Source organism: Parus major, chromosome 19, assembly GCF_001522545.3.
Source record: "Parus major isolate Abel chromosome 19, Parus_major1.1, whole genome shotgun sequence".
In the NCBI taxonomy this organism is placed as follows: Eukaryota; Metazoa; Chordata; class Aves; order Passeriformes; family Paridae; genus Parus; species Parus major.
Genome location: NC_031787.1, coordinates 6594637 through 6622197, shown reverse-complemented (window position 1 = coordinate 6622197; position 27561 = coordinate 6594637). Strand labels below are relative to the sequence as shown.

General features: G+C 46.4%; 2 protein-coding genes across 3 annotated transcripts in view; both read right to left on the bottom strand.

The window, feature by feature from the left end:
• The window catches only part of ULK2 (unc-51 like autophagy activating kinase 2), a 36199-nt gene extending 22181 nt beyond the window's left edge, over positions 1-14018 (bottom strand). The window contains exons 1-6 of the mRNA XM_015646239.3: positions 13329-14018; positions 12021-12113; positions 10790-10831; positions 2454-2486; positions 2050-2086; positions 738-911 (exon numbers count right to left, since the gene is read on the bottom strand). Of these exons, the coding sequence (XP_015501725.1) occupies positions 738-911; positions 2050-2086; positions 2454-2486; positions 10790-10831; positions 12021-12113; positions 13329-13421 (472 nt within the window). The 5' untranslated portion in view covers positions 13422-14018. The remainder of the gene's footprint in view (positions 1-737; positions 912-2049; positions 2087-2453; positions 2487-10789; positions 10832-12020; positions 12114-13328) is intronic.
• Positions 14019-14700: 682 nt separating this feature from the next.
• NLE1 (notchless homolog 1) lies at positions 14701-27283 on the bottom strand. 2 transcript variants are annotated; one of them, XM_033518969.1, is made up of 13 exons: positions 27247-27283; positions 26802-26948; positions 26512-26729; positions 26347-26426; positions 26024-26100; positions 24778-24875; positions 23270-23462; positions 22694-22829; positions 22379-22425; positions 22055-22257; positions 21007-21166; positions 20851-20921; positions 14701-20396 (listed from the first exon to the last, which is right to left on the bottom strand). In XM_033518969.1, the coding sequence occupies exons 1-13, from the start codon at positions 27253-27255 to the stop codon at positions 20384-20386; spliced, it is 1452 nt and encodes a 483-aa protein (XP_033374860.1). In that variant the 5' UTR covers positions 27256-27283; the 3' UTR covers positions 14701-20383. The 2 variants fall into 2 exon arrangements, with proteins under 2 accessions (XP_033374860.1, XP_015501739.1); XM_015646253.2 differs by having other exon boundaries at positions 26802-27023; positions 27247-27273.
• Positions 27284-27561: the final 278 nt, after the last annotated feature.

Here is a 27561-nt window from a genome sequence, read left to right as displayed (position 1 = left end):
TAAATATAAATGGCTCATTAAGAGTGATGAATATACAATCTGCCTGCAGTGAAATCACATCAGGTACAAGTTGAAGAAGTCAAGTTTCAGGTGCCTAAATTTTCCATGCAGGCAAAAGCATCTGAAGCTATCAAGGAAGGACAGCAAGGGAAGAAGTTTTGTCTCCCCTGTGCAATTTTTGAGCAAAAGCACAGGAAAGAACTTCTTAAAAACAAAGTTGTTTTAAAACAGACAACAAGGAGTGATTAAAACTCCTGAAGTAGCCTCTGCAGAGGTGTCTGGTAGTACCCCGAGTATTTGCCATCTCTCCCCTGTTACAAGGCCAAACCCCCCTTCTGCTATGCCAAAAATAGGTCATAACCTTCATTTCTGAACCTCTCAACCCATAGGAGGATCTCTGGAACTGCAGCTGGAGTCTTGCATACACAGAGTTTTGAAATGGGTAAAAGGCTACTTCAAGTTTCAAAAGTTAGATTTATGCCCAATTAAAATATTTTAGTACTAGAAACATCAGCTAAATAGATTTGTCCTGCAGATTTAATCAAAAAGGTCTTTATGATTCAATCTTTTTTTATCCTGAGAATGCAGCACAGCATGAAGCTCATCATTCTTGACTTGATGTCTGATTTGCATCAATTGAATACACTCCATATCCAGTACTTGAACTAGAGAGACATTTCTGAGGAGGGAAACAACCCAACAGCGCTGGTTTACCCCTCCAGTCAGAGAAAATGTACCTATTTTGATGCGTATGCCACTGACACTGGATTTCCGCCGGCTGGCGTAGGACAAGAGAATGTTCTGGGGTTTGAGGTCCCTGTGGATGATGCCTTTGCTGTGCAGGATGCGCATGGCTGCTGCAATCTGCTGCAGGAACACTCGGATGGTGTCCTCACTGAGAGTCCCCTTAGCTGCCAGTGATGCACACAGGAGAGTAAATATCAATATCTTTAGGTAAAAGCAATAAACTTCACAGTGATCAGCTGAAAACATGATCCAGTCCCCAGTGTTTTTCTACAAATGTAAATATTTTCAACAATGTAGATATCATATTGTTTTAGAGCAGCTACAGAACTCTGAATCGTGTTTTTCTGGTAGTTTATTCAACTTGGTAGCATCACAGTTGTAAAACTTTTCCATCACCATTAAATCCTAAACTGGCTAAAAAGGCAACAGAGGCAAGAAAATAAAAGAACTTCACATTAAGTGCATCCAACAATCATGTTAAAACCTGAAGCCATAAAACTTGTTCTTTAAACAAATGATTATGGGGATGCTGAGAACCACTCTGCACAGAAATTTCATCCATGATAAAACTTACTTTGAAAAAAAAGAGGAGATGTACTTTTAAAAGTCTCTTCTGAAGGTATTATCTCATTCTGCAGCCCAAAAAAGCACTGAACACAGGAGCTGGATCTCACTGAGTCTTTCCAAAGGTTTTAATGGCAAGTGAATTAGGCTTTTAATACACACAGTTACCATAACAATAGCTGTGCACAAAAAAGATTCCTTCAACACGCTGAGATACAAGGGCAAGTAGAATATTTTCATCATGAAAAATATGAAGATTAACATCTCTGCTCAAAATCTTGGTTGTAATAGGAATCCATTTGTCATGATTCTGTAAATTCTGTCCTCACTTTGGGCAGAATCATGGAAAATCTCTCCTAATCCAGCACTGCCTCTTTCTTCAGAGCATTATTATATAAGTAAATCAGTGTTTTTAAGTCCACATCTCAGAAAAGAAGAACAGGTGCAATCAAAACACTGGGAACAGCCCCCAAAATGCAGCTTTAGGAATACAAACCCACACATTTTTTCAGCATGTTACTTATGGTTAACTAAAGCTTCTTCCTCACTGACAAATAAGGGAATGTTACGTTCAGTTGTGGCAAAAAAAAAAAAAAAAAAAAGCATTTTCTGTGTATTATTGCATTCACCCATAATTAAAGCTCAAGCAAAAAAACTCAGAGAAACACCAATGGTTGTCAGGAATACAGAATATAAACACATAAAGCAAAATAATAGGGAAATACAGTAATCAATTACCTTGTAAGTAATCTGCCAAGTCCCCACCATTGCAGTACTGTTAAAAACAAAGGGTTTTATTCAAAATACAAGCACTGGAAACACCTGCTACATTATTTCTACTTGTAATATTTTAATGAAAATTAGATCTTTCCAAGGTGTTTGTCGTAAAATTGTTTTGTTAGTTATTTGGAATTCATAATTTGAGGTGTCACACTTTATCAATACTTACAGTATCATAACATGAAACTGAATAATTTATGAAACAAACAGTGCTGATAAATTTAGTGGGGCATAGAAAATTCATAATTTACTTTTCAAAATTGTTTGGTTAAGCAAGCCATTGTTAGTTTGCAGCTGTTCAAAGGAATAGTTTTGTCTGAAAGTCTTTAAAATCAACCAGAAACATACATGTTAACACATACCTCCATGACCAAAAAGACAGAATTGGGCATTTCCTAAAAGAGGAGAATAAAAATGATTTAAGAATAGGAGAAGATCAAGTCTGTACCTGTATTAACCAAGTGTAACATGGGATTTTTCAATCACTGAGATACCTTAAAGTCACTCCACTATGAGATATTTTACATTTCCAAAAATATTTTCACATGTAAAAACATAAAACCATGAGGCAACATTTCCATGAAGTGTCTCCCTGAGTGAGCCTTTGGCAGAAACACATCCCTGCCATGCTCCTCATGGCAGAGCTGGGAGCTGTGTCCCTCCTCCTCAGATTTTCCAAAGCTCTGACCTCCCATGACCTATCTGCAACCTGAATTCCCTCTCTTGTAACTGGGGAAAAGTTCCTGAAAGACAGATTGCCTAACTTCTACTGTAAATTATCTACACACTCCACAAATCCAGTTGAAAAAATAAATCTGTGGTTAAACCTCACTGTAACAAAAACACTCACCCTTTTCCCAAACATTTTTTTTGTATGAGGGAAGAAGGCCTGACCTGTCTGTGCTAATAATCAACATTTTCTTCCACAGCCTCCTGCATAAGACAATTCTGTTGGGCCTACAAAGTTGAAAATTCTGAGTTTTTATAAAGTAAAAGTATTTTTTTCTTCCTCTGAGCTGATTAAGATTGAAAGGAAAGAACACAAAGAGAACTGGAAAGAAACTAAGGGAAGTGTACAGTAAACAGGATGATGCTTTTAGTTACACAGTGTGTTACCTCCCTTTCTCTTTAAAAATAAACAAGGGCTGACAGATTGAGGGAAAATATGTTTTTTAAGACAGCTGAAGGAAAAAAGTGAGATGGCACCAGACAAGGCCAGGCACACGCCCCAGTGGGAAGTGGGGCTGCAGACAGTCTGACTAAATTCTGCTAAACAGTGTCACAAGAAAGTCAAAAGGGACATTGCACAGCAAAATAAACACTGAGCTCAGCCACCTTCCTCTGTGCTTGCACTGAAACTTCAGCAGATGTTCAGTTTGACCACTCTGGCAAGAATTACCACCAGGGTGCCATTGTCAAGCATTCACTAACAGCTTATGTTAGAAAGCTTAAAAAAGAGACATAAAAGCAAAAACAGGCCCATGGACCCAGGCTAGAGAAAACAACAGCCCTAAGTACCACACACAGCACAGAGCTCAGAGATGGCAAAACCCATCAAAGCCAACCCATCACAGACATCCAGAAAACTACAGGTAATGGTAATAATTACAGTTCAAGATGAACTGCCTGGTTTAAGGTTAATCCAAGGCTGTATTAGCCTGCTTCACTTTTGGGAAGCATTTAGTCACTCATGTCTGTGTTACAGAAATGTATTTGAGGTTCTTTCCAGCCTGAAACATCAAGCACATTTTGCAGATTTGTTTACATTTGGAAATTAGCTTCAAAGAAAGCAAGTTTCTAGGAGCATGAGTCAAATCTGTTGGGAATTGCAGGCAAACTCCAACCAATATAGAATATTAAAGCAGCAACAGATCACATTTCAGGATGTCCCAATTGTTCAGTGTCTCTGCAATAGCTGTGGCTGACATGAACCATAATTTACATTCCTATAAACACCTCAAAACCTCAGTGCATACAGCAAAGAAAAAAAACCCATTAGTAATTACTTGCTTTGCAAATTACTCAAAGTACGTAATTGTTCCTTTTTGTATTGTTCCTTTGCAACAGCACCTTCCAAGACAGAAGCTGTCTTTTAGGAATCCCAAAGATGCCAAACAGCAACACTGAGATCCCAATCTATCAAACTGAAAATTGTACCAGCTGAGGATCACTTCACTTAAAGGACAACTGTGATGTGGAAAAGAACAACCCAGCTAAGAAGCACGGAAAGTCCATTCTGCAGTGACAAGAGAGCAGCTCAGCTCCTGGATTTCCACCCAGCATTGCAATCCCATGAATCACAAAGATGTTCCACAGCGTCAGAGCCTCCACTGCACTAAACCAGCAGCTTATGGCAGCATGTAATGCTCAGCTCATGACAGACATTTATTCATCACAGAACCAAGAGGAAACGTTTGCTGGATTCCCTTGGAAACAAAGTCCTCTCAAATGAACTGCTCTCTTCAGAAACACAGAGCTGATGATTTGCCCTGTTGTACCAGCCCTCACCTGTTCAGAAAGTAATTTCTGCAGACCATACTGGACTGCCCTCTAATAGAATTACTCTTTTTTTTTTTTTTTAAATTAATATTCTTGATGAAAAAATAACAAGTCACCAAGTAAAGTCATAGAAAGAAGGAGAGCATGTTTCCTTAATCTAGCCTGGAAAATCCTGTTTTAATAAATCAGCAGAGCAAATTAAAGATTCCACAAAAACATTTTCCCAGACTCAAAAGTCCTCTCCAATTCATAGTGAGGAAGTAACAGTTTGCACAGAACTGATACCAACCTCCCCAGCCACAACTTGTCCCAACTTGAACTCATAACCAAATGCTTTTCAATATCCCACCAACACAAGTTTTAGTTCAAAATAGCTGAATGTGTTCCACCCTTCAGAGTTGCTCAAATTTTGCCTTACAGTTCTTGGCCAGCCTGACTGGGAATGTGATCTCCATTTTGGGACTACATTCAGAATAGACAAGACAGTTCTGGAAGACACATTTTGTCCTTCTAAATTATTTTACTGAACAATAAAGCTCTCCCTATCAACATTCCCCAGACTTGTGATTTCTGTTGACTCACTACGCAGAGCAAGTGCTCAAAATGGAAAGATTAGAAAACCAGCATGTTTCAGATCTAACATTCAGGAATAAAGCTGATCTAGCAAGTTATTTTAAACTGCCTCTTGAAACAGATAACAAAGCTTTCAACAATTTGCACTGATGTACAGATCACAAAATTAGTGCAGCTGGAGTTGTTCTGACCTACACTTCTACCTAGATAAATAAGCAAAACAAATATCTGCTGTGTTGCAACAGTTACCAGTTTTGCCCAGCAATCCTTGCTTTGCTGCTGAAAGTTTCCTTGATAAAAACCTACTTCTGCTCCTTTTTATTCTGAATCTAAGTTTTACTCACAAGCAAAAGTTAATAGGAAACCAATTTACAATTCTGAAAGGCAAAGAGATAAATCTAAGAGAAAGAGGTTAAGAGGCAACATATTTGCCAAAACTTGGTATGTTTTAATCTAAGCTTTCACCAGTTGTCTTGGGAGATGCAAAATTCCAACCTGAATCACAGTCTCAGCACAGTAACTCCATTTAAAAAAACATTAATTGAAAAAGAAGTCAAAACACCCATGGTTACTTCCAAGAGCTGTTGCTAGATCTCTGGAGTACTGGCAGAAACATTCCCTAGATTTCATTTCGGTTCACAAGTCCTCCTTTAGAGCAAGCTGAAGGTCTGCAAGGAGTTTAGTAAGTTCCCAAAGCAGAAACTGTGGCAAATAGTTACTCTTTTTGCTTTCAGTCTGTAGATTTTACTTCATTGCAGTTTATGATGAGAGTCCCCAAAGCAGGAGAGTTAACCTGACAGCTTGTACACTGCTGTTATCTGATTAATTTTCTGCTATGATCATTTGTGCTATATTGGATATAATTTTTTTTGGCCAGGAAACACTTTTTTTTTTAAATTGCTTTAAATACATTTGGCAAAAATTCTAATGATACAATGGAAAAGGACAGGTCCAGATATTTTAAAGGCTGTTTCTCTCTGCATTACATTCTTGATTTACTTTGTGAGTGCAACCAGCAGCAAATTCTGTGTTCAGCTCCTATCACCTAAAGGACTGAACATTTGCTAATTCTGACAAAATGTTAAATCTCAGACTAAATGTCACTTGACATGTGCCTGTAGGATTCAAATAGGGTGCATACTGCCAATTATTCACATAAAAGAGCAATCAGCCATGGAGAAATGCACCACAAGAACTGGATCATCCATTTGCTGTTAGTGAAATGTTGTATTTTACCAATATATGGGAGGTGGGGAAAGGGGCTGCTCTCAGCACAAAGGTTCAGCACACTTGTGTACTAAAAAATTGTGTGAAAGAGTTCTGAAATTCAAATTACAGTGTCCACACACAGCAGGTAAGCAAAAGACTGTGTAGTAACTCTTCTGAAACAGTTCTGAAATTCAAATTACAAGATCTAGGCACAGCAGGTAAGCTAAGGCCTGTGTAGTAACTCAAACTCTTTGGCTCTGTGGGCCACAACAAATTCTAATCCTGGTTATCCCCAACCTCCAGCATCTACAGTGGCATCATTCCTGCACTGTCATAACCAACCTTTCAGCTGACATCTGCTGCCAGGTAGTGTACCAAAACTTTTACACTGCTACAGGGCAGGATTTTATTTTTTTATTTGAACATCATGTTCTCATATGATTACTTCTACAAAGACACAGAGGATGGGTATTGACAAACACAAAGGCCTTAAGCAAGCAGCTGTGGGGACAAAAATAAAGATGTTGAGACATCCCCTGTTCTGCTGGGAGTGTGGAGGCAATGAAAGCTGTGAGACACTGAGATCAGAAGTAGACACAGGATGCCTGGAGCAAATATCTCAAGAAATACATGCAACAGTACAAGAGCAACTGGAGTCCTTGGGTAAACCAGAGGTCTTTAATTCCTGCTGCTAAAACAACAGTTCCCCCCTCAGCACCCCTAGTAAGAACTCCCAGGCTCTGTGTACAAGCAAAGCTGAGCTGTAGGAACCAGAAGGATCTCTGGCTCCATTCCCACTGCCTTTCTCTGCTTCCAAGGACAGCAGAAGCAGCTGCAGGTTTTTGTCTGCTCTGTACCAACAAGCTAAGACAAGAAACAATTTTTATCCAGATACTGTTTCTACAATAACACTCTAGAAAATAGTTCTCCCTAAACTACTGCTCAAATAGCAAACTTCAGACTCCATACAGTGAGGACATTAATTCACTCTCCTAAAATGCCATCTCCACGATACATTACAGGCTTTCATTCTGAGGGCTGACATTCTAGTGAGGTTTTGAATTAAATTATTTGCTAAAACAGGCACTGTCTGGCACTGTGTAAGAGATTAGTTCTACTCAGTACACACTTGGGATCATGAACTGCACAAAACTGTAAATTCATGCCCTAAACATAGAACATTACAAATAACTTACTGATACCTTCATACTTCAGTGGAATACTTTATCCAAGGATCTCAGTGTATTTTATGCTGGTGAGTTAGGGGTTATTTTAGACTCCCTTTGCTTTTGAGAAACAGTGGCTCCACTTCCCCAATTAACAGGATCCAAGATTGATCTTTATTTGCAGGATGAATGACATCCCACAGCACCACCACAGGAAAACAGTTGTATCCTTAAACCATTCCAAGATTTGGGAGTTTTTTCATTCTTGAATGACAGACAATCAAACACTTGCCCAAGAAGATAAGTGACAATGTCTCTCTCACTATCCATCTATTTTATGTGAGTTTTTTAAGCATTTCACAAAAAAATTCATTTCACTTTTAGAGGTGAGCTACTTTTCAGAGCCCTACTGCTGAAAAACATTTGTCTCTCAGAGATGGAGGGTTTTTATTTAAGTATCTCTCCAAGTTGCCTCAGCACCATGGCTTCCACACTCTGGGGTGTGAGCTCCCCAGCCCTCTGAGGTGGCACCAATAGCAGTGGAGTGCTCTACTTACATAAAATTCTTATCTGCAGCTCAAACCTGCCAGAGCTGCATGTCCACCTCACAGAAATCAAGCACAATTATCCTGCTGGCTGCAGAACAAAACATTTTTATGCCACCATTAGCACACACCAGTTCACTGGGGTGTGGCTCCAGATGAATGGGCACTTCTAGTAATTGAACTTCAGACACAGTAATAACATACCAAAATGGGATTCACAGGAGATGAAGGATCAGCAGTGGAGAAGATCTGAAAATGTTCATGCATGATCAGCAGAATGGTCCACAAGTTCTTCTTGGATTTAATTAAAACCTTCATGGTGTGTCTATTTCTGGTATGCTGACTTGTGTGAGTGGTCATGTAATAGGAACAACCATAAATGAAGAGACATGAAGGAGAAGGAACCTAACTACTTCCTGAAAATCAATCCAAATTTAGCTTTTTGCAATATATAAAATAATAACTGTACATTCATTCTTGAAAGATGCATTCCAAATTGCTATGCAGGGATACAGCTTTAATCTCAAAGTACTGCCATTAATTTAATATTCTGAGATGTGAAAATATTTACCCTTGATCACAATCAATTTACACTTTTTTCACTTTGTTTTGCCACTTTCATTGCACACCATCTTTTCTATCTGAAAACTCAAAGCAACAGTCAGATCATTGGTTTATTAAGCTACATGATCTGTCAAACTGCATCTGAAACAGGAGCATTTTCTTATTTCAAACTGTCTAAGGTTAAGAAAAGCTTTAGCCCAACAAAATTACAAAAATAAAACAGACTTCTGTTCACACTGAGAACTTCCTACTGTGACACAGACTCCACTGGCTCCAGCACTGAAGAAAAAAAATAGCTTCTGTAAACTAAGAAATAGCTTGAAATCCTTAAGTCTTATCTGCTGGACTGTAGCACTGTGTTCACAATACCCTGGCAAACAAAAGGGGCAGCACATGCTAGAACATGAAATGCTAAAGAAAATTGGTAGGCGTAACAGCCTGCTAGACATGTGAATGCCTTGCATAGTGTTCATTCTTGCTGGGTTATAAATTAATGTAATCACAGAAGTTAATGATGTCTGCCACGTCACAAACACAGCAGAAATGGAAAAGCTTATTTGTGCAAGTGACACACTCTTTATACCATATCTTGCAAAGTAACTCCTGTAAAAGCAGCATCCTGCTGCCAAGCTTTGTGTTTGCTATAAATGTCTTTGAAATATATCAAGGTACAGGACAGGTTTGCCCTTCTCTTTGCTTTAACTGCTTATTTTATTTAAACACAATAGCTGGTGACAAGCAGCAACAACCCCTTCTCAAAGGCAGCAGCACTGATCATTCAAGAAGTCCTGTCACCCTTTCCTGGGGCAGAACAGAAAAGCCTAAAAGTTATGTTTTTTAAAACCCTTCAGGTAAAGAAACCATAGACAACTGTAGGACTCTGTAGTCTCTTTCCTTCTGCATAAATAAAAAGAACAAGAGTCTCTCCAAAGCTAAGATGTTAAACCATCAAAATACCAGTCCTCTACCCCCAGGATGAGCTGCAGAGTTGACTAAGGAACCTTCACATACAAACAAGTGTAAATGATCAATCTGAAATTCAGCTGCTTACTCACACACCAACACCCTCAGTCAACAAATCCAGTTGCTTTTGAGATGTCTGGATGCACTAAATTTAGGATGCTGAGAGATTATTTCCACTTAGCAATACTCAAGAAAACCTGGTCTCATCAAGAATCACATCAGACAACACTTTCCCTCTCAGACCAGATAATGTCACTCAAAATTAAGAATTTTTAAGTCAAGATCCAGGAAAAACAGAGTCTATAGACTGAACCCAGAAGTTTTGATGCACAGTCAGTTGTTAGATGAACATCACAGCTTTGTACCAAAAGTCACTAGTGTGCCACAGACCTAGAAAACCTAAGCCCACCTAATTTATGTCACATGAACAGATTTCTATAGCAAAAGGCACACATTCACACAAACCAAAAGCTTTTAGCATGTCAGTGTGTAAAGACAGGAAAGACTGAATGTCACAATCTCTAGATTGTGTTGCTTTGCCTATGCAAAACCACCAAAGGTGGTTCTCAGTAATTTTTTTTCCATCAGTGTAACTCTGTATTTAAAATCAGAACTGAGCACAGGAGATAAATGTATAGGTCTTATTCAAGCAGAACAAATGCCTGCATGAGCTACCTCATGTCTTATTTAGCTTTGCTCAACACTGGCAGGCTTTAGGATACAAAACTATTTCCTAAGCAGAATATACTCCCCTAGACAGGCTGCAGAGCAACTCCACCTTATTAGGCAGGACCCTGGCAATAAAGAGAGGAAGACAATCTAAAGCAAATTAATTGAAAAGATCCAAGTGTCTGCTTGGCTTTTTTCACTGTATCCTGTCCTTCTGACAGGCAACAGATACATGTGATTGTGGTTTTTACTTCCTTCAGTTCCTCCTCACTGTGACACAGGGCTAACACCACATTTCTTTGTCCCACAGATCCCCAAGATGATGCTCTTGCTGCCACTTGTTTTTGCTAAATTCCAAACTGATGACAGCAACAAAACAGATTAATTCAAAATAAATTCATAATAAATCCATGTCTTAATTAAAAAACTTCTAATTGGCATACATTATATATATTCATATTTTCACAAATTAATTTTAATGAAAAAAAAAGGCATCAAAATATGTTTTACCTGGACATCATAAAGAGCTACAATGTTCTCATGCTGAAGTTCCTGTAAAACAAAATATTTGTATTATGGAAAAAAGTTATTAGTATTACTACTACTATTATTATTATTAATTGCATTTGCTGATAATACTGATTTGGTGACAATCAAAGAGAATATTTTTAAGATGGTCAGATGCAATTTAGAGGAAATCTCAGCTGTTTAGACAATATTTACAGGATAAGGAAGTTAGGCAATATCTTGAGAGGTCATAAAAACATTTGGTTCCAGAACTTAATGTCTGTGACTTGTTACAGAAAGTACCAGAGCACAAGATCCTCTAATGAGCACTGAAAGCTGACAAGATTTAATTTTCCACTCTAACACAATTTCTTGCTTAGTGAAGTAACCAACTAGACCATGTTCAAATCAACCCTACTTTCATAATATAAAGAAAATAAAACCCAATAACATTAAATAAAACTTATGGGACAGCTCATTAATTATTTGTAACTGCCCAAAAACTGTTGTTTAAGTACTTGCAGTACACTAATACACCCAACACTAATTCTGGTATATAATAAATAAATGAGTATATAATATGTATAAAACAGTATATGAAGTAGAGATGTATCTCAAGAAGCTCAGAAACATGGGAAGAAAGCAGCACTCCTTGTCACTGCAAAGCTGTGTGAAATAAGATGCAAAATTCAGAGAGCAGGGAATGCTAAATGACCATCCAAATAAATTAAAATAACATTGAAAAACTGAAAGATGCTCCATTACATTTCCTCTGTTAGAACCATGCTTTTAGGCAATTATCACAAGTCAGAAGTGGGCAGCTGCTTCAGGAATTAAAGTCAGCTCACTGATTTCAGCTTTTAAGGCAACTTGGAACAAAAAAAAATGAAGAAAGGTCAAAGACTGATGCTTCCTCCTCAGCTATGATCTGCTGGGAAAGGGTACCATATTGGCCATCCTGAAGGACAGTCTCCCACACGTGCAATATGCAAAGCACAGAGACTGGTTCCACAGTAATTTAGTACTTTTAACTGCAACCTATTCTGAGACATTTCCAGAACTGAAGATGTATTTTTTTCTGTTTTTCTTACTTTTTTTTTTTTCCTGGATCCCTAGCAAAGAAACAGCACAAGAGCAATTAGTGATACCACCCATGACCTGGAATGAACTAGATCAGGAGTCTCTTTTCCTTTTCAAGCAAAGCTGCTTTAAAAATCACTGCAAATTAACATACCTTTAAGATTTTTATTTCTTTTCCAAGTAGGATTTGTGACTTCGACAAGTTCTTTTTGTTAATACTCTTTATGGCTACTTCCCAATCAGTTTTCTGGAAGCGAACAAAAAAAGTATTGTCAGTTTACTTTTTTAAAAAAAACTTCATCATCTAACAACTATCTAGGAAAACACTGAGAAAAAGTTGAAATATCACCCCTCTTCTACCCACCAGTTATTACTACATCATGTGACCCCATCAAGAACTGTTCCAATCCATAATAGCTTAGACAGCTATTAAAATCCACCTTCAGCTACCCTGCATTTTAATGGCTTCCAAAGCATTTAAAACAAAACAAAACCCCTCAAAAATCAACAAGTAATTATATTCCATTTAATATTTTGTAGCAGTGCTATGTATCTGCTTTTTTAGACCTCTCACAATGATCAAGTTACTTTTACTGTCCTTTAAAGACTTCTCATTTTCAGCTATTTTATACTCTGCAGATGAAAAATGCACAAAACCCCCTCTGTTTTAAGCAAGCTTAAATACTGTCTATTTATATATTATCAAAAAATAAACGGACTATTTATTTGGGAGGTGGGAGCACCTCCACTGGCCTTTAAAGTTTTCGTTTTCCTTTCTCCCTTTTTTTTTTTAACCCCAAAATCACTGCACGGTGCCTCTCCAAGCCGTGAGCGCTGCCTTAATCCTCCAAAACGCTAAATCTGAAGGGCTGTTTTCTGGAAAGCAAAGCTCTTTAGGCACCAGAATAAACTCACAGCATCAAGAAACCATAACGTAACTATGAATATCCGGGGCGATTAGCAAGTCACGCCAGGAAACCAGACACCTCTGAATTTAAGAAATCTTCAGCCAATCCCAAAGGAGACAATTTTCCATTAGATCCCTCGTTATCCAGCGAGATAAACATGACCCTCCCGACAAACAAAGGGCTCAGCCTCCCCTACAGCTGTAACTCTCCCCTCGCCGCTACAGCAGGGAGCTGCCAGCAGCGGGGAGGAGCGGTGGGACCGCGGACAGGCCGGTGGGGTTGAGGGAAGGGAAAAAATAAGGGTTTATGGATGCCGGGGCCGGATCCCGGCTCAGGGCCGCGGGGCAGCGGCGGGGCAGCCGCGGGCCTCAGCCCAGCCCGCACCTCCCTTCGGCTCTTTTTTCTCCCCGAACACCCAAACCACGTCAAAACTCCCCAGAGGACACAACCCTCCCACCCCCCACCCAGCTGTCACCCACCCGAGGGGCTCCTGTCGGCCCCGGGTTGTGTAACCAGCCCCGCTCCGGCTGCGGGTGAAGCCCGTCGCTGTTTACCTTGCGGTGGCGACCTTTGAAGACCACAGCAAAGGCTCCGTGTCCTATCAGGTCCTTCTTGCTGTACTCAAAGTCCCCCACCACCTCCATCATTCCTCAGCGGGGCATGAAGCCCCCGGGAAGGACGGAGGGAAAACAAAGGGGCTCTTCCTCCAGCTACAGCCGCCTCACGGCAGCCGGCGGCGGGGTGGGAGTCTGCCCGGGTTCTGGCTGCCCCCGGCGGCGGGGGCAGCTCCTCTCATACCGCCGCAGACCCCCGGGCCGGCGGGGCTGCTGCAGGGCGTCACCGAGGCGAGGGGCTCCGTCGGGCATGGGGAGGGGAAAGAGGGGAATCTCAGGGGCCGGGTGTGAAGGGACAGCGCGGCATCGGCGCCGGGACGAGGGGGCCTTCTCAGCGGGGAAGGGGGTTCCGTGCCCTGCCGCTGCCCGGCCCCATGGCCCCGCCACAGCGGGGGCTGCCGGCGCCGCGGCCCCGCTCAGGGACCGAACCCCAGAGCATCCAGCGAGGCGGGGGGAGGCGCGGCCCACGGCTCCGGGGCTGGCTGTCGCTGTCGTCGTCGCAGCCCTCGCGAGAGAGGAGGAAGCAGTGAGGGTGCGGACGGGGGTCTCTCAGGCCGCCAGCGCCTCCCGGGGCTCCTGCCGCTCCAGTCCCCCACAGAGATCCGCGCTCGGCCAGTCCCAGCTGCGAGTGCCCGGCCCTCCGCACCGCCCCGCGACTCTTATAGGCCGCAGTGCGCAAGCCCAGGCGCTCGGGTGCTTCCGCCGGCGGCCAAAGAGTGCCTCACCCCGCGTAACCCGGCGGTCCCTCCGCCGCCACCGCCTCAGAGAGGGGCCATTGCCCCGAGCCCTCCCCAGCCCCGCACCCGTCCCGTCAGGGCTCCGGGGGCACGGTCGGGTCGTCCCTTGAGGGAGGACAGTCACCCGGGCCCTGGGCCCACCCTTGCCCTCACCCTAGGGCCGGGGTTAGAGAGGCCAAACTCAGCCCACCACGCCCGGCCGTCACTTCAGCCCTTTCCTCGGCCGCCTCAGGCGCACCCGCCAGTGAGGACAACGCTGAGGGGCCACTAGGGGAAGGAGGAGGATCGCAGCTGCACAGGACAAGAGCTGGGACAGTCGGCAGCCAGAGTGGGAAGGCAGGTATTGGATCATCCCAGGTTTCCAAAGCGGAGGCACTGCTTACATAGCACCTTCAGGTAACACACAGCCCTGTCCCTGCCCCAGATCACACACTTTCAGCCCTATCCCTGCCCCAGATCACACACTTTCAGCCCTGTCCCTGCTCCAGACTCTCTAACCTGAAACAAAGAATTTCAATGAATGGAGAGGCAATGGAGGAACAGGCATACAAAATGCTGTGAGCCAAAGACACTTCGAATTGTTTGCTCCCTTTATAAGGAGAACACCTGTAATTTACAGCCCCTGCCTCCCAGCACTTTCAGATCAGGCTGGGGCTGTTTACAGCACGTACAACATTAAAAAAAACCCAAACAGTCGCGTGGAGCCTTTGACCTTCACCTCCAGGTTTACATAATTACACTCCTTTCCTCTGCGTTCCATTCCTCACTGCTCTCTTCCCACCCCTCTACCCATGTTCTCCATCATGCCACCTCCACATCCCAGTTTCAGACCCTTTCAGGCTTCCCCAGTGTCCCCATGGGCCCCAGTGGATGCAGGGTGTGACTGCTCTGACCCCACACAGCTGTGCTGTGCCTGCCCTGACCTGACACAGGCTCTGCTTTCAGTGTCACCAGACCAAAATAGAGACTGAGCGAAGAGTTGTGCAGTTGGGCCTCTCCCCATTCCTCACTTATCTCTGTTGGCTTTCCTACACTCAAAACCAGGCATTACTGGAGCTGTGTGCCATGTCAGGACCTCATCAGCTAAAGACTTCTCCACAGACAATGCACTTAGATTAAAAAAAAAAAGGCCAGCAACAGATTCTTAAGGAAAGACTGACAGCTCAAATGAAATATAGAACATTTTAAGCTATCAGAGGAATCCTAAGAAATCTGTGTTGTGCCAAAGAGAACCAAAGGGCTTTTAAACCCCTCAAAACTGACTTCTCCCTTTATTTGGTGAAGTTCTGAGCTCCCACCCAAAATCCACCCGTGGCACCACCCTAACAAACAACCCTGAGAAAGCAGAGTTGACCGATAATTTCAACAGCTCAGAACACCCCGTGGAAAGAATAAATGAGATGTAAAAATATTCCAAGTTAATAATAAATTAAAGTGTTGGTAGTAGCAGGCACTTTGTGATACGTTTCACAGTGCCCCTATACACCAGGAAAAAGCCCACAAACCTCCATGTGTTAAATATTCTGATTCATATAAATACTTTCCCTCAGAACTGGTTGTTTATTGCCATCCACCAATCCTCACTTCAGTATTAATCCTCTCAGCATCAGTGTGATCCTTACCCCAAAATCAATGTCACATTGATACATTTTAGGGAAGCCAGGGGAAAAAAAAGCCTTTTGAGCAGATAAAAAGTCACAACAGCCATTACTAAGCCACCCATTCTGCATCACACTTGCGAACCGAGACACATTTCCCGACACATTTCCCCTCGGCAGCAGCACTGCCTGATGTCCTTTTGTCCTCATAATGGGGCTGGAGCCCTGGAGCAGGTTTGTTTCAGCACAACAAGGACAACACAGCCAGGAGCGGCAGCGAGGTTTGACCGGAATAACTAAACACCCTGCGCTGGGATCCCAGCGGCACCCGAGGGCTCGAGCAGCGCTCGCTGGAGGCTGCGGGATTTGCATGCGGGTCACTCCTCCAAGCTGGGTCCTTGACTGGCGGCTGCGGGAGGTTCTGAGTGTCGGTAACTCCAGCATCCAGACTAAAAAGAACCTACAAACAACGTCTTCACTTGCTTTTTGCTGCTTGGAAGAGTCCAGAGGCAGAACGGACTGGATTCACCTTTCCCAAAGGGAGCCTCGTTGCTGGAGGTGTTGGGAGAGTGATGCAGGATAACCCCATGGGACTGCTCTCACACATGGATAATCCAGCATTTAGCCCTGTATCCTGCATGTGCTGCTCTAACCATGCAGCAGGACACTAAAACACCCAGTGCGCTCCAAAAGCACAGCCAGGGCACCAATACCCTGCCTGATCGACCCCAGTGATCCTTCACAGACACAGAACACTGTCCTGGGTTGGTTCATTTTCAACATCACACTCTGCAGGAGCTGCAGCCCACTGAGAGAGACCACCAGCAACCCACAGTTCTGCAACATCCATTCACAGAGTGAAGAAAACAGAGCAGCAGTACTGGAGATGGCTCTGGGGCTCCTTCCCAGCTGTATTAATTTGCCTCAGACAAATTAGTCCCCCAGTTGTGAGCCAGGACATCTGATCACAAGAGCAACACATCTAGGAAGGAATTAACAACTTCAGGGTTGCTTGTCTGAGTGCAGAGAAGGATACTTTCATCTGTGAGCAGCTCCACAGTACACAGACATCACTGCCCCGAGTTAACACCTTTCATCCTCAAAAGCACTAATGGACTTCACAGCAAGCCTTTCCCTGCCATGCTACACCACCAAAATGCAGCCCTGAGGTAGAAACATCACCTGAACAGCACCTGGGCTGACCCAGAAAAAACCAGAACAAGATGCTTTTCCTACTTTTCATGCAGAACAATGAATGAAGTTCATTTTCTTCCTATTCATTGAAAGATTTTTCTTGTCTCTCTCTCCCCAGACTATAAACCTGCACATGGAAATTAAATTACAGATCTGGGAAAATATTCAAGAGATCATCTGAGTCAAACAGGACAGGAACACGTGCCTCCAAGGACCCAGGGAATACAACACACTCCTCTTGCATGGATAAGCAGGACACAGCCCCTAGAAGAGTTTTCACATGGATTTTAAGGTCTCATCTAAATCAACTCTCAAAGGTAGGAGTCTGACAGCATCCTGCTCACCTCAGAGCTATCAACTTTACTCGAGGTGTTCTTACCATATCCTTCCTTCCCTCCCTCCATCACACTCAGGATTTCATTAGACAGGTAAACCTTACTCAGAGGACTGGCATGCTTCCCAGTCCTTACCACCACTGTCCTCCCACTGTGATTTGTAACAAAATAAATGGCAGCATCAGCTGAGCTTTCAAAGGAGAAAGTATCAGAGGGCTCTGCAGGACAGTTTCTGGCTATGCTTAAAATTATTCTTGTATTACCAGTGAAAAATAAGGCCCTTGTGGTAAGAAAACCTGTGTAGGATGCTTAATGAATAACTCAGGAGGAACTGGACTGAAACATGGAAGCAGATCCCAGGATTCCTGTCAAACAGCACTGGAAAAGCTCAGGCATTTCTGTAGGTTTTTTGTAAGGTTGGTGCTGCTGATCCCAGAAAAGCAATCAGAAAGCTCCAGCCTACCTCCTAGATTTGTCCTTTAACACAACGTAACGTGTTCCCCATTAATAACGCCATCAACCCAAATTTGCATCTGCAATTGCCCAAATTAGCTAATTAAAGCTCCCATCCCCAGTGCCGGTGGAGCGAGGGAGGTCACGCGATCGCTGCAGTTCCTGCCAAGCAGAAGCCAGCTCTAGAGGGAAGGGCAACAGCTTTTCCTTCCCTGGTGCCTGAGCAGGCAGGAGACTGCAGCCAGGCCCGGGAAATGCCGCATTCAAATAAAACTGGGAGGGAGGAGTGTTAGGGAATTGCTTAGGAATATAGCTGGAGCAGGGCCAGCACTTAGTATGCATGGAGGCTGGTGCTGTATGAATGGTAAAAATAGCAGCAGATGCTTAGATAGGAAAATACAATTTGGTTTACATGCAAAGCCATCACAGAGCGTGGTTCAAAAATCTATCTGCTATCAGATCACTGGAAGATTAAGGCTGAGAACTTATTTTGGTGTAAACTTAATTGCAAGGCCCTCTCTTTCTTCAAGAAAAAGAAGAAAGAGAGGGCTCTTTCGCTTCCCTTTGGAAAACCTTTCTGCTCCAGCATTAGAAAGAAAGGTGGGTTTTACTCAGGCTTTATGTCACAGAAGCAGAGTCTGAAGGGATGGCAGGAGCATGGTCAGAGGGCACAGTGATTGCTTTGGTTTGGAAATCAGTGGACAAGGTACACTGATATTTTAGGTACACCTACACAAATGCCAAGCCAAGTTCCCACAGGCAGGATCGCTTCCCTGAGCTCTGATACATCCCTGCCTCCAACACAAACACACCATAGATTGACAGGGCACACTGACCCTGAGCAACACTCCAGGGGAAGAAGCAGAGAATGATGGTTCTTCACTCAGGAAGAGCCACTTGAAACCAGGAGCTGCTGCTTGCAGCAAGTCAGACTTGGGGACAGGGAGCTGAATTCTTGAGGGTGAGTCATTTCCTTCAGCACAAGCACCCCAAAAAACTTGGAAACCAGGCAGGCTTCTAGGCTGTTACCAGTGACCTGCTCCTCTTCTTCCCAAGGGCTAACTTACCAGCTGGTTTTAAAACACCCTTAAACTCCCACATTTACTTCAGTGAATTACAAAAGGCTTTGTTTATGCAGATGGATGCAACGTGGCTTCACTGTCAGCAAGAACCAGCTGGAGGAAGCACCATAATGAAAGAGCAGGTATGGGATCCTGAGCTCTTCCCAGAAGATCCCATAGAGATAGATCCTGCTGACTTGGCTGGCAGAAGGAGATACCAACAGCAACAGAAACCACAAATTGTCTTCTCAGTCATGTTAAAGATTTAACCCTTTGTTGCAGCCTTTGGCTCACCTGAACACTTGCAGACAAGCAAAAGGCCATTACTGCACAATCTTAATTCTCCAAAGCAATCCTGCCAGCAGGGATAAAGTCCTAAAATGCATCTTCTGCATCTGGTAAGCATCTGAGACCCAAACTCCTGTTGAATTGTAGTAATCACTGCGTATGAGGGCTATGGAGAATGTTTTGACCTTCATGCTAACTTGCTGCAACTAAATCTGACAGTGATTTCTGCTCCTTATTAATCATATCTTGATTTTCTCTGTTTCATAAGCATCCTAGAAATAAACACTTGGTCCAGGTCTATTCACCACATGATGGCTGGAAACATTAATTGATGATAAAAAGGCTCATAAGCAAACTTGCAAATACCCAGCTGACAGTGTGAATCCCTCTCACCCACTGGGCAAGTAAATGCACTTGAGAAATTCCAGAAGGAGCCAGCTCTGTGCAATGGAAATATGGCCACTTTCTCTGTCTGTCCCAGCCCTGCTGTCAGCACATATCCAGGGCAAGGGACAAGTGCCATACAAAAATCCTGCTCCATTCTTCCTCTTCCCCACCCTATCCTTCCTTCCCCCTGAGCCAGTGGTGGATGGGAAATGGACACTTTCTCCCCTGTTCAGAGTCTCATTTCCCCATTCCCAAGAGCTGTTGAAACCTGAAAACTCAGCACAGCTCCAGCAGTCATTTGAAGTGCATGCCTGCTGCATGAATAGATTAGCAAAGGAGTTATCTGCTGTGGATGCAGAGGATCACTGGCAGATAATGCTCAGCACAGCCCACAGGGAAGTGGGGCTGTGTGGAAAAACAAAACTTCACTGGAATAACGAGAAGCCCCAGGTCCTCATTCCCAGCAGATCTTTGTCCCAGACATGCAGCCAAGCACAATTCTGCAGTGTAATGTTGTGCTGAATTTTACAGTTTTTCTCTCTCTCAAGGCCACACAAGGACAACCCTCTCTGTTCCCACTAAAACCCTCTTCTCCACAGGATTCTTCACAGAGCAAGAAAGGGCACGAGCAGTCTCCACCCTTTGCTTGCCCCTTTCAGGACCATGGCTACTATGAGGCTAAAATTCCAATAAAAAGCCAGTTGAGATGGAGGCAGATGAAATATCCCTCCTGTGATGTTCAGAGGAAATCATCCTGCAATGCACAGCTCTTAATAAGAACTAAAATTAAAATTTCCTTAAATAAATATAAGGAAAGAGCCCACGAGGGAGAGTTGCCAACGGGAACACAAAGCCGTGTTTGGGTCAATCTCTTCATCCATCACCTTGGAGATCTCCCAGGACTGTGCTGAGGGCAGGACCAGCGGCTCCATGTCACTGCTCCTATCGACGCCATCTGGAAAAGGAAAGAGCTGCTGTGTCCCTGTGGTGGGCCACCAGCTCTGCCACAGAGCCCAGAAGGCACCAGACAAGAGCAGCACCAAGGGGACCTGGGGTCAGTCAAATGGCAACCAGCTTCCAGGAATCTGTCTGCATAACTGGGAGAAGGAAGAAGGTCAGAAAGTAAGACCTGACCAGCTGGTGCAACTGTTCCTTCCCCTCTTCAGGAATCAAAATATCTGCGTCAAATTTCATCCTGACTGCTTGGCTGGAGGGGCTCTGCTTTTCTAGTTATCTCCCAGCAACAGTTCCTGCCCTGAGAGAGGTCAGGTCTCCAAGCTGGAATTTGACCTGGTGCTGTGCTCTCTGCAAGATCATGCCCTAACCACACAGATCTCTGCAAGGGCACTGTGGCTCTGAGGGACACCTGGAGTAGCTGCAACACCCTCATGGACAAACAGGTTACTCACATCCGCAGACACTTGTCCTTCCCTCCGCTCGCTACCCTCTGTCCATCCGGGCTCCAATCTGCTGCATACACCTGGTGTGGTGGAAATGAGTCACCTCTGCTGGGAGGAGGGGTCCCTCCTGCCTCCCAAACATCTCAGCTCCACCAGGCAGCTCACCTCATCCGCATGGCCAGGCAGATCGATGGCCAGTTTCTTTGTCTTGGCATCCCAGACCTTGAGGGTGCTGTCGCTGCTGCCGCTCACCAGCAAGCGGCTGTCGGCTGACCAGGCAATCTGGTACACGGCTGACACGTGGCCCCTCAGTGATGTCAGGTACCTGGGGACAAGGACAGGCTGTTAGAGCAGCAGGCTTTGCTCCAAACTTACCCTTGCCTTCGTGCTTCTTCTCCACCAGCACAGTCACAGGATGCCCAGCACACTCCAGGCAGTTCATTGCTAGACAGAGTCCATCCAAAAACCTTCCCAAGTGGGCTCAGAACCTTCTAGAGGATGCCTCTTCACCTCACCCCCTCTGCCAAGAAACCTTTTGCCAGCAGGCAACACTTCAGCCTCACTGCACAGGTGTGTCCTTCCCTCCCCAACTGAGCAGCCCAGATTTAGGACCTTTAAAAACACTGGCATGAAAGTCAAGCTCATGAGCATGAAGATTGGTTTGCAAGGGAGGACTGCTGCCTCCAAGGGCTCACCAGTACTGCAGCTGTAAGTTAAAAGCTGGATTACAGGAGCATCCAAATACCAACAGCACTACTTGTAACTACAAGAATTTGCATCATCCAGAACAAGCTGTTCTCTGGCACAAGAACTGTTTAAACTGGGTCAGTCTCCAGTTCCCAACACACACATCTTCAGGAGATCAGTGGAGTGGAACATCCCATCCCACCACAGCTGTGCCTGCCCTGGAGAACTGACCCTGCAGCAACAGGGTGTGCACACAGGTGCCAGGCAGTGCTGTGGCTGAGTCACAGTGGGACTGCACACACAGAGCCAAATACAGACACCCCGACACAAGAAAAGCCAGACAAGAGACTTCCCGAGGGCAGAAAAAGGCAGAGGCAGCAGAATGACTTTGTATGAGTTGGGGCTACAGAGATGCTGAACAAACCAGTGAACTGCTGGCAGTGAACTGGGACCCAGCCCTGTGTGCCCTGAGCATTACACACAGACTCCAAAGCAGCACCACCTCTAACAGAACAAACCAACTCACTTTCCTGTCCTACCATCCCAGAGCTTTATGGACTTGTCAAAGGAAGCACTAGCTATTATCCGGGTGTCTGGTGAGAACAGGACTTGGTTAATCAATGCCTGGTGCCCTGTCATTCTCTCCAGTGGCTTCTTGTCTTCTGCTGGTCTCCAAAGAAACAGGGTGAAATCATCTGACCCCGAGACGAGCCTTTCTGGTTCCTGGCCCTGAAAAAGGGATGAAAGAGCCCAGGTGTGGAGAGCTTGTGGAAGCACACCAGTGTTGGGGTATCCACTGCTTTCACCAGTGACAGTGTTAGAAGTGACAGCAGGGACAAAAGGGACTCACCCGGACTTGGTTGTACCTCTGCAGTGCCCTGTCTTTGATTTCTGACACTGAAAAAGGGAAAAGGAGTGTGAAATAGAGATTGGCAATCCTTAGATGAAAAGAAACTTTGTAACCTTGTCATGCCAATTCCAGTCCTGGCTCTGAGCAGGAGCATTTGTGATTGCCCCATTTGCCAAAGGCAATTTGGGAGCAAAGCCTGGAAAAACAGTGACCTCCCCATCCCCCAGACTGCTCCACCCTGGCATAGGCAAGAAAAATCTTGACTTCCAGCATGACCAGTCCTCCCCCAGCCTCCAAGGTGTGTTCTGTACTCACAGGAGCCTCTGACATCCTGGGGGTTGATGGTGGCCTCAGCTGGCTCGAAGGCTCCAGTGCGGAGAACATAGTCGGTGCTCAGGGCCATGGTGTTCACCCAGTGAGCGTGGCCCTGCAGGGTGCGGCACAGGACCCCCTGGGGACAAAGCCACCCTCAGACAGTGACAGGACAGGCAGGACACAGCCAGGCTGCACAGCACCCACCAGACCCACCGGGCTGCAGGGAGCAACCCCAGACTTTCCAAACCTGCTTGCTCCAGCTGCAGGCAGGCTAAGCAGGGAAGACACAACACTGTTGAGCTTCAGGAATCAGCTTCCCTTGCACAACACCCATCACCTCAGGGTGATGCTCCAGGGAAGTTTCCAGCTTTTAGCCCCATTTAATGCTCTTAAGGATGAAAACATCACACAGCAGCTACCCCTTGCAAATGGTGCCAAGCAACAGGTCTGACAGGTCAAGGAGATACAGCAGCTCTGTTTTCCAGGGTACAAGCTGTGCCATGAAGAGCAAACAAAGCTACCACACAGTGTGCCCAGCCCCCTTTGCCAGCAGCCCAAGGGCAGTTCCTCACTTACATCCTGGCTCCTCCAGACTTTGATGGTCCTGTCCTGGGAGGAGGAGTAGAGCAAGCCATCGCCCCCCCACTTCACACAGGTCACTGACTGAGTGTGGCTTGTGAGGATTTTGTCACACCTGCCCATCAGCGTGTCCCAGATGCGGATGCTGCTGTCCTTGGAGGCACTGGCCAGGTAACGGCACTCCGGGTTTCTGGGCAAAGAGATCAAAACCATTTGTGCAGCTTGCCTGAGCTCCTTCCCCACCAGCCCCAGAGGATTCAAAGGTCCAGGCAGCAACAAAATCCAGCTTTCCTTTGGCTTCAGATCAGAGAGAGGCCAGACAGGTGCAGAGCACTGACCTACAGAAAACAAGGTCTCACAAGGCAGGGGAGAGGCAGATAAATGCTTCCTCCAAACCAACTCCTGGGCTGCTCATTGGAGAAATCAGTCCAGGGTAAACCTGGCATCTGAGGCCTTGGCAATGACCTTGTTTGCACAGCTTTAACCCACTGACTAACGAGGTCACCACAAACTGCCACCTTCCCTGGGCACAGGCTGGAGAGAGCCTTGGGCAGGGGATCAGCTTTACACAGGGAGAACAGATCCCCAGCATTGGGAAGGTGTTGAATGTTCCCCTGCCTCTACCATGCTTCATCTCCAGCCTGTGGTCAGAGTGCTGCTGTGTTGATAGGGCTGAAAGGAGCAATGTCTATCCATATGCATTGTGGCTCAGGGGGAAAACTGAACACATCTGGAAGCAGCTGGCCACAACCCTCTGTCCTTTGAACATCTTTACCACTCATCATGGTGGCACCAGCAGTGAGGAAGAGCACAGCCCCTCCCATTGCACTGGAACTGGCTGCAGCCCTGGCAGGGTTATGTCTCTCCATTTCCTCATCTTCCTTACAATAATTTTTTTGCTAATCCAGTTAATTGTCTGCAAATAGCTGGAGCTTCCTACTGGCAAATTCAATTTGCAGGGTTCTGCTCTGAAGGGACCCTTTTTCTTTTATTTCTCTAACATCTTGGATTAATGGCTACAACTGTCCCACTCCACCCACCTCTTCCAGAGAGAGCTTTAGCTGATTGAAGGGATAAGGGGATTGTACAGTTAATCATCCCTCATAATAAACAAACGAGATGGCAGAGGCCAGCAGGATCAGGGGAGCAGAAAGGAGTGCTCTGCCCTTGGACACCAGCAGGCCTCCCTGCTCCCACCTCAGCATTGCTGGAGCAGCACATCAGTGTTTGTCCAGCACCACAAAAGCAGTGTTTTCCACAGGCAGGAAAAGAGTTTTCCCAGGGGAAAAGAGACACAGCCTGGCAGTGATTCCCCAGCACCTCATGGGGACTGTGAGCAGCAGCTGGGACTCCTGGCTCCCAACTGCACACATTCTTCCCAGCTCACCTTGAGAGCTGTTCTACACAGGCTTTTTCCTGTAACAGGAGAAATGCAAACAGGAGCAATGCCCTTTGGGTCAGGCTGCTCTTTTCCATAGGAGGGCTGAGCTGGCCTCTTCACTTACATGTGGAGCGGTTCCCAGCACAGACATGTGATCCATTTGGAGTGGCCAGAGAGCACCCGGCCGATCTGGCTGCCAGTGGCTGGGTCCCAGAGAAAGATCTGTCCAAGAGAGGAAGCACAAGGGTTGTGTCAGGCCACAGACATCATGTGAATCCCAGAGACGTTGGAGCTGCATTTAGAAAGCAGAGGTGTCCTTGGGATCGTGTTTGCACACACAGCAGCAGCAGGGGATGGGGGCTGGATGCCTTTCCAAATCCCTGCAGCAATCAGCTGACACCCAAAAGAATCAGACAGGATTGTCCTCCTGTCTGCCTACAACACTGCTGCTACAAAGTTATCTGACTCAACTCAAATAGGATACAGGCCCCCCAAAAGCCACTCCATGTCAGAGACTCAGGGAGTGTTTCCAGAGCACAATGAAAGCCACAGCATGCTAAACGCTGCTGATTATCGGATGCTGTGGGTGGGACACATGCTGGTTTTCTCTTGTTGATTCTCTCTCTACATAAACGTTCATCTTAAGAGCCAAGGCATTAGTCATCTCCTACTTAAGAACCTGGGAGAAATAGGGAAAAGGAGGACAAGCAGCTCTCTGGGTTCAATTAGAGGCAGACCAGCACTAAACCATGGCTGAACCACTCTGGACCAGGAATTTCCTTGGGATTGGTATCACAACCTTGGCAGCTCTGTGAGTGCTGTCATTATTCCCAGACCATTCAAAGGTCAGAGAGAGCAACTGCCCCTCAGCACTCAGCTCCCATTTAACCACATGCTCCTGCTTCCCCAGGCATTTCTGCACTTCAAACACCATTTTGCCCCACAGCGGGAGCTGAACTCCCTTCGTGATCCTGCAAGATGGAATTTGGCTGTGTCTGTGTGGGAACACTGTGACCAGGCTGCTGCAGCACGGCTAGGACACGCTAACAGCAGCCCTGACCTGTCCTCAATCCAGACACCTCCCTCGTAATGGAGGCACCTGCCAATGACAACATCCAAAACCTAGACTCCAGTACGGAGGGAAAAGCGTCTGCCACGAGACAGCAGGACTCAGCAGCAAGAGCTCCCCTGGGTGACAATGTCAGAGCTGGCACAGAGATGTTTCTCGCAATACCACGACACGTCCACAAAGCTCCTCTGGGGAATGGGAATTGTGCTCCAAAAATGGGATACACCCCTCACACCCCTGAAGAAACAAGCCTTTCACCCCTAATTCCCCCCAGCTCCATGCTGAGGGAGCCCACATGTACCTGGCTGTTCTTGCAGCCCGAGGCCAGTTTCTTCCCATCAGGTGACCAAGCGATGCTGAGCACCCAGTGCCGGTGACCTGGCAGAGAGAGCATGAGTGGCTGTGAGTAGTGAGCTGTGACTGTCCCTGGTGTCCCAGCATGAAGCCACTCTGTGCTCCTCCTGGCCAGCCCCTCTGTTTCCAAAGAGAGCTACTTCCTCCCCATGCTGCAGTCCCAGCCTGGACAGCTCAAACAGCATCAGGCTCTGCTTGTCCCCCAAGGCAGATGGGGGTCCATGAGGGAGGGGGTCACAAGTTGCCCTCCTGGCACATCCCAGCACCCACCTTTGGCCGTGAACTGCGGCGTTTCCGTGCTGAGGTCCCAGAAGCGGACAGTGGTGTCTCCAGAGCCGCTTGCCAGGTACCTGGGAGAGGAGGAACAGCTCAGTACAGTGTCCCCATGACAAGACAAGGGCACCCTGATGCCCGCCTGCAGCCAAACCCTCGTACTTTCCCGTAGGGCTGAATGCCACGGAGATGACGGCCTCGGTGTGTCCCTCCAGGGAGCTTGTGCAGCGTGTCACGGCCCGCACCCTGAACACCGCCTGCGGCTGGTAGATGATGTCCAGGACCTTCTCTGTCTCCACGCTCTGCCCTGCCAGGGTCTTCTCCAGCGACGCCACGATCTCGGCATCGTGGACGAAGAAGGCCAGAGGCACCGGCTCATCCTGCGGGAGATAGGGCAGGTGAGGTAGCGAGGGTCGGGATGGGGGTGCCGGGGAGCTCGGGAGGGGTCTCACCTTCTGTAGGAGGGCGTTGCAGACCAGCTGCAGCTTGTCCGGAGTGATGGTGACCGGGACGTCGAAGGGGGAGCCCAGGCACTCCCCTGCCTCATCGCGGAACTGGATCAGGAGCCGCTGCACATCCTCCTCGTCCGGCGACATGTTCTGCGGGATAGCGGGCTCAGCGCCGAGTCCCACCGGGCAGTGGGCACAGCCGCCTAGCCCGGCAGCGACACCCGCCTGGGGAGAAGGAACCCCTTCAGAGGGGACCCCGCGTAGGGCCCGTGGGAAGGAGAAACCCCCGCACTGAGCAGGAGCCGCACGGGGGAACCCCAGGGGAGGGCGAGAGGACCCCGGAGCGCTGTAGCAGCTTCCAGGTGCTGCCTATCCCGGCTCCGATCCCGATCCCGATCCCGGTCCCGGTCCCGATCCCGATCCCGATCCCGGTCCCCATCCCGCTCACCGCGGCCATGTGCGCGCGCGCCCCACGTGGGCCGGAAGCGGCGGGAGCGCCCGAGCGCGGCGCTGCTGCCCCCTGGCGGCCGGCGGGGAGCGCCGCGCTCGCCCCGGCGCCGCGGGTTCGAGGCCCCGCAGGGACAACTCCCGAGGGCCCCACGCGCACGGAGCTCACCGCGGTTCTAAAACCTCGGGGATTTGATGCCAAAACGACTCAAGATAGACCGAGCCTCTCACATTCAGTCCGGCCCAAGGGTTAAGGAAACGCAGCCCTGAGCAATGTCCATACCCAAATCTGGGATTTGTAATCCCCAAACGCCCA

Coding starts and splice junctions, on each gene's coding strand:
- NLE1 (XM_015646253.2), bottom strand. Junction 26,730..26,801: donor GCAACGCCCTCCTACAGAAG/GTGAGACCCCTC, acceptor TATCTCCCGCAG/GATGAGCCGGTGCCTCTGGC. Junction 20,922..21,006: donor TGCCTGGCCATGCGGATGAG/GTGAGCTGCCTG, acceptor CCACCACACCAG/GTGTATGCAGCAGATTGGAG.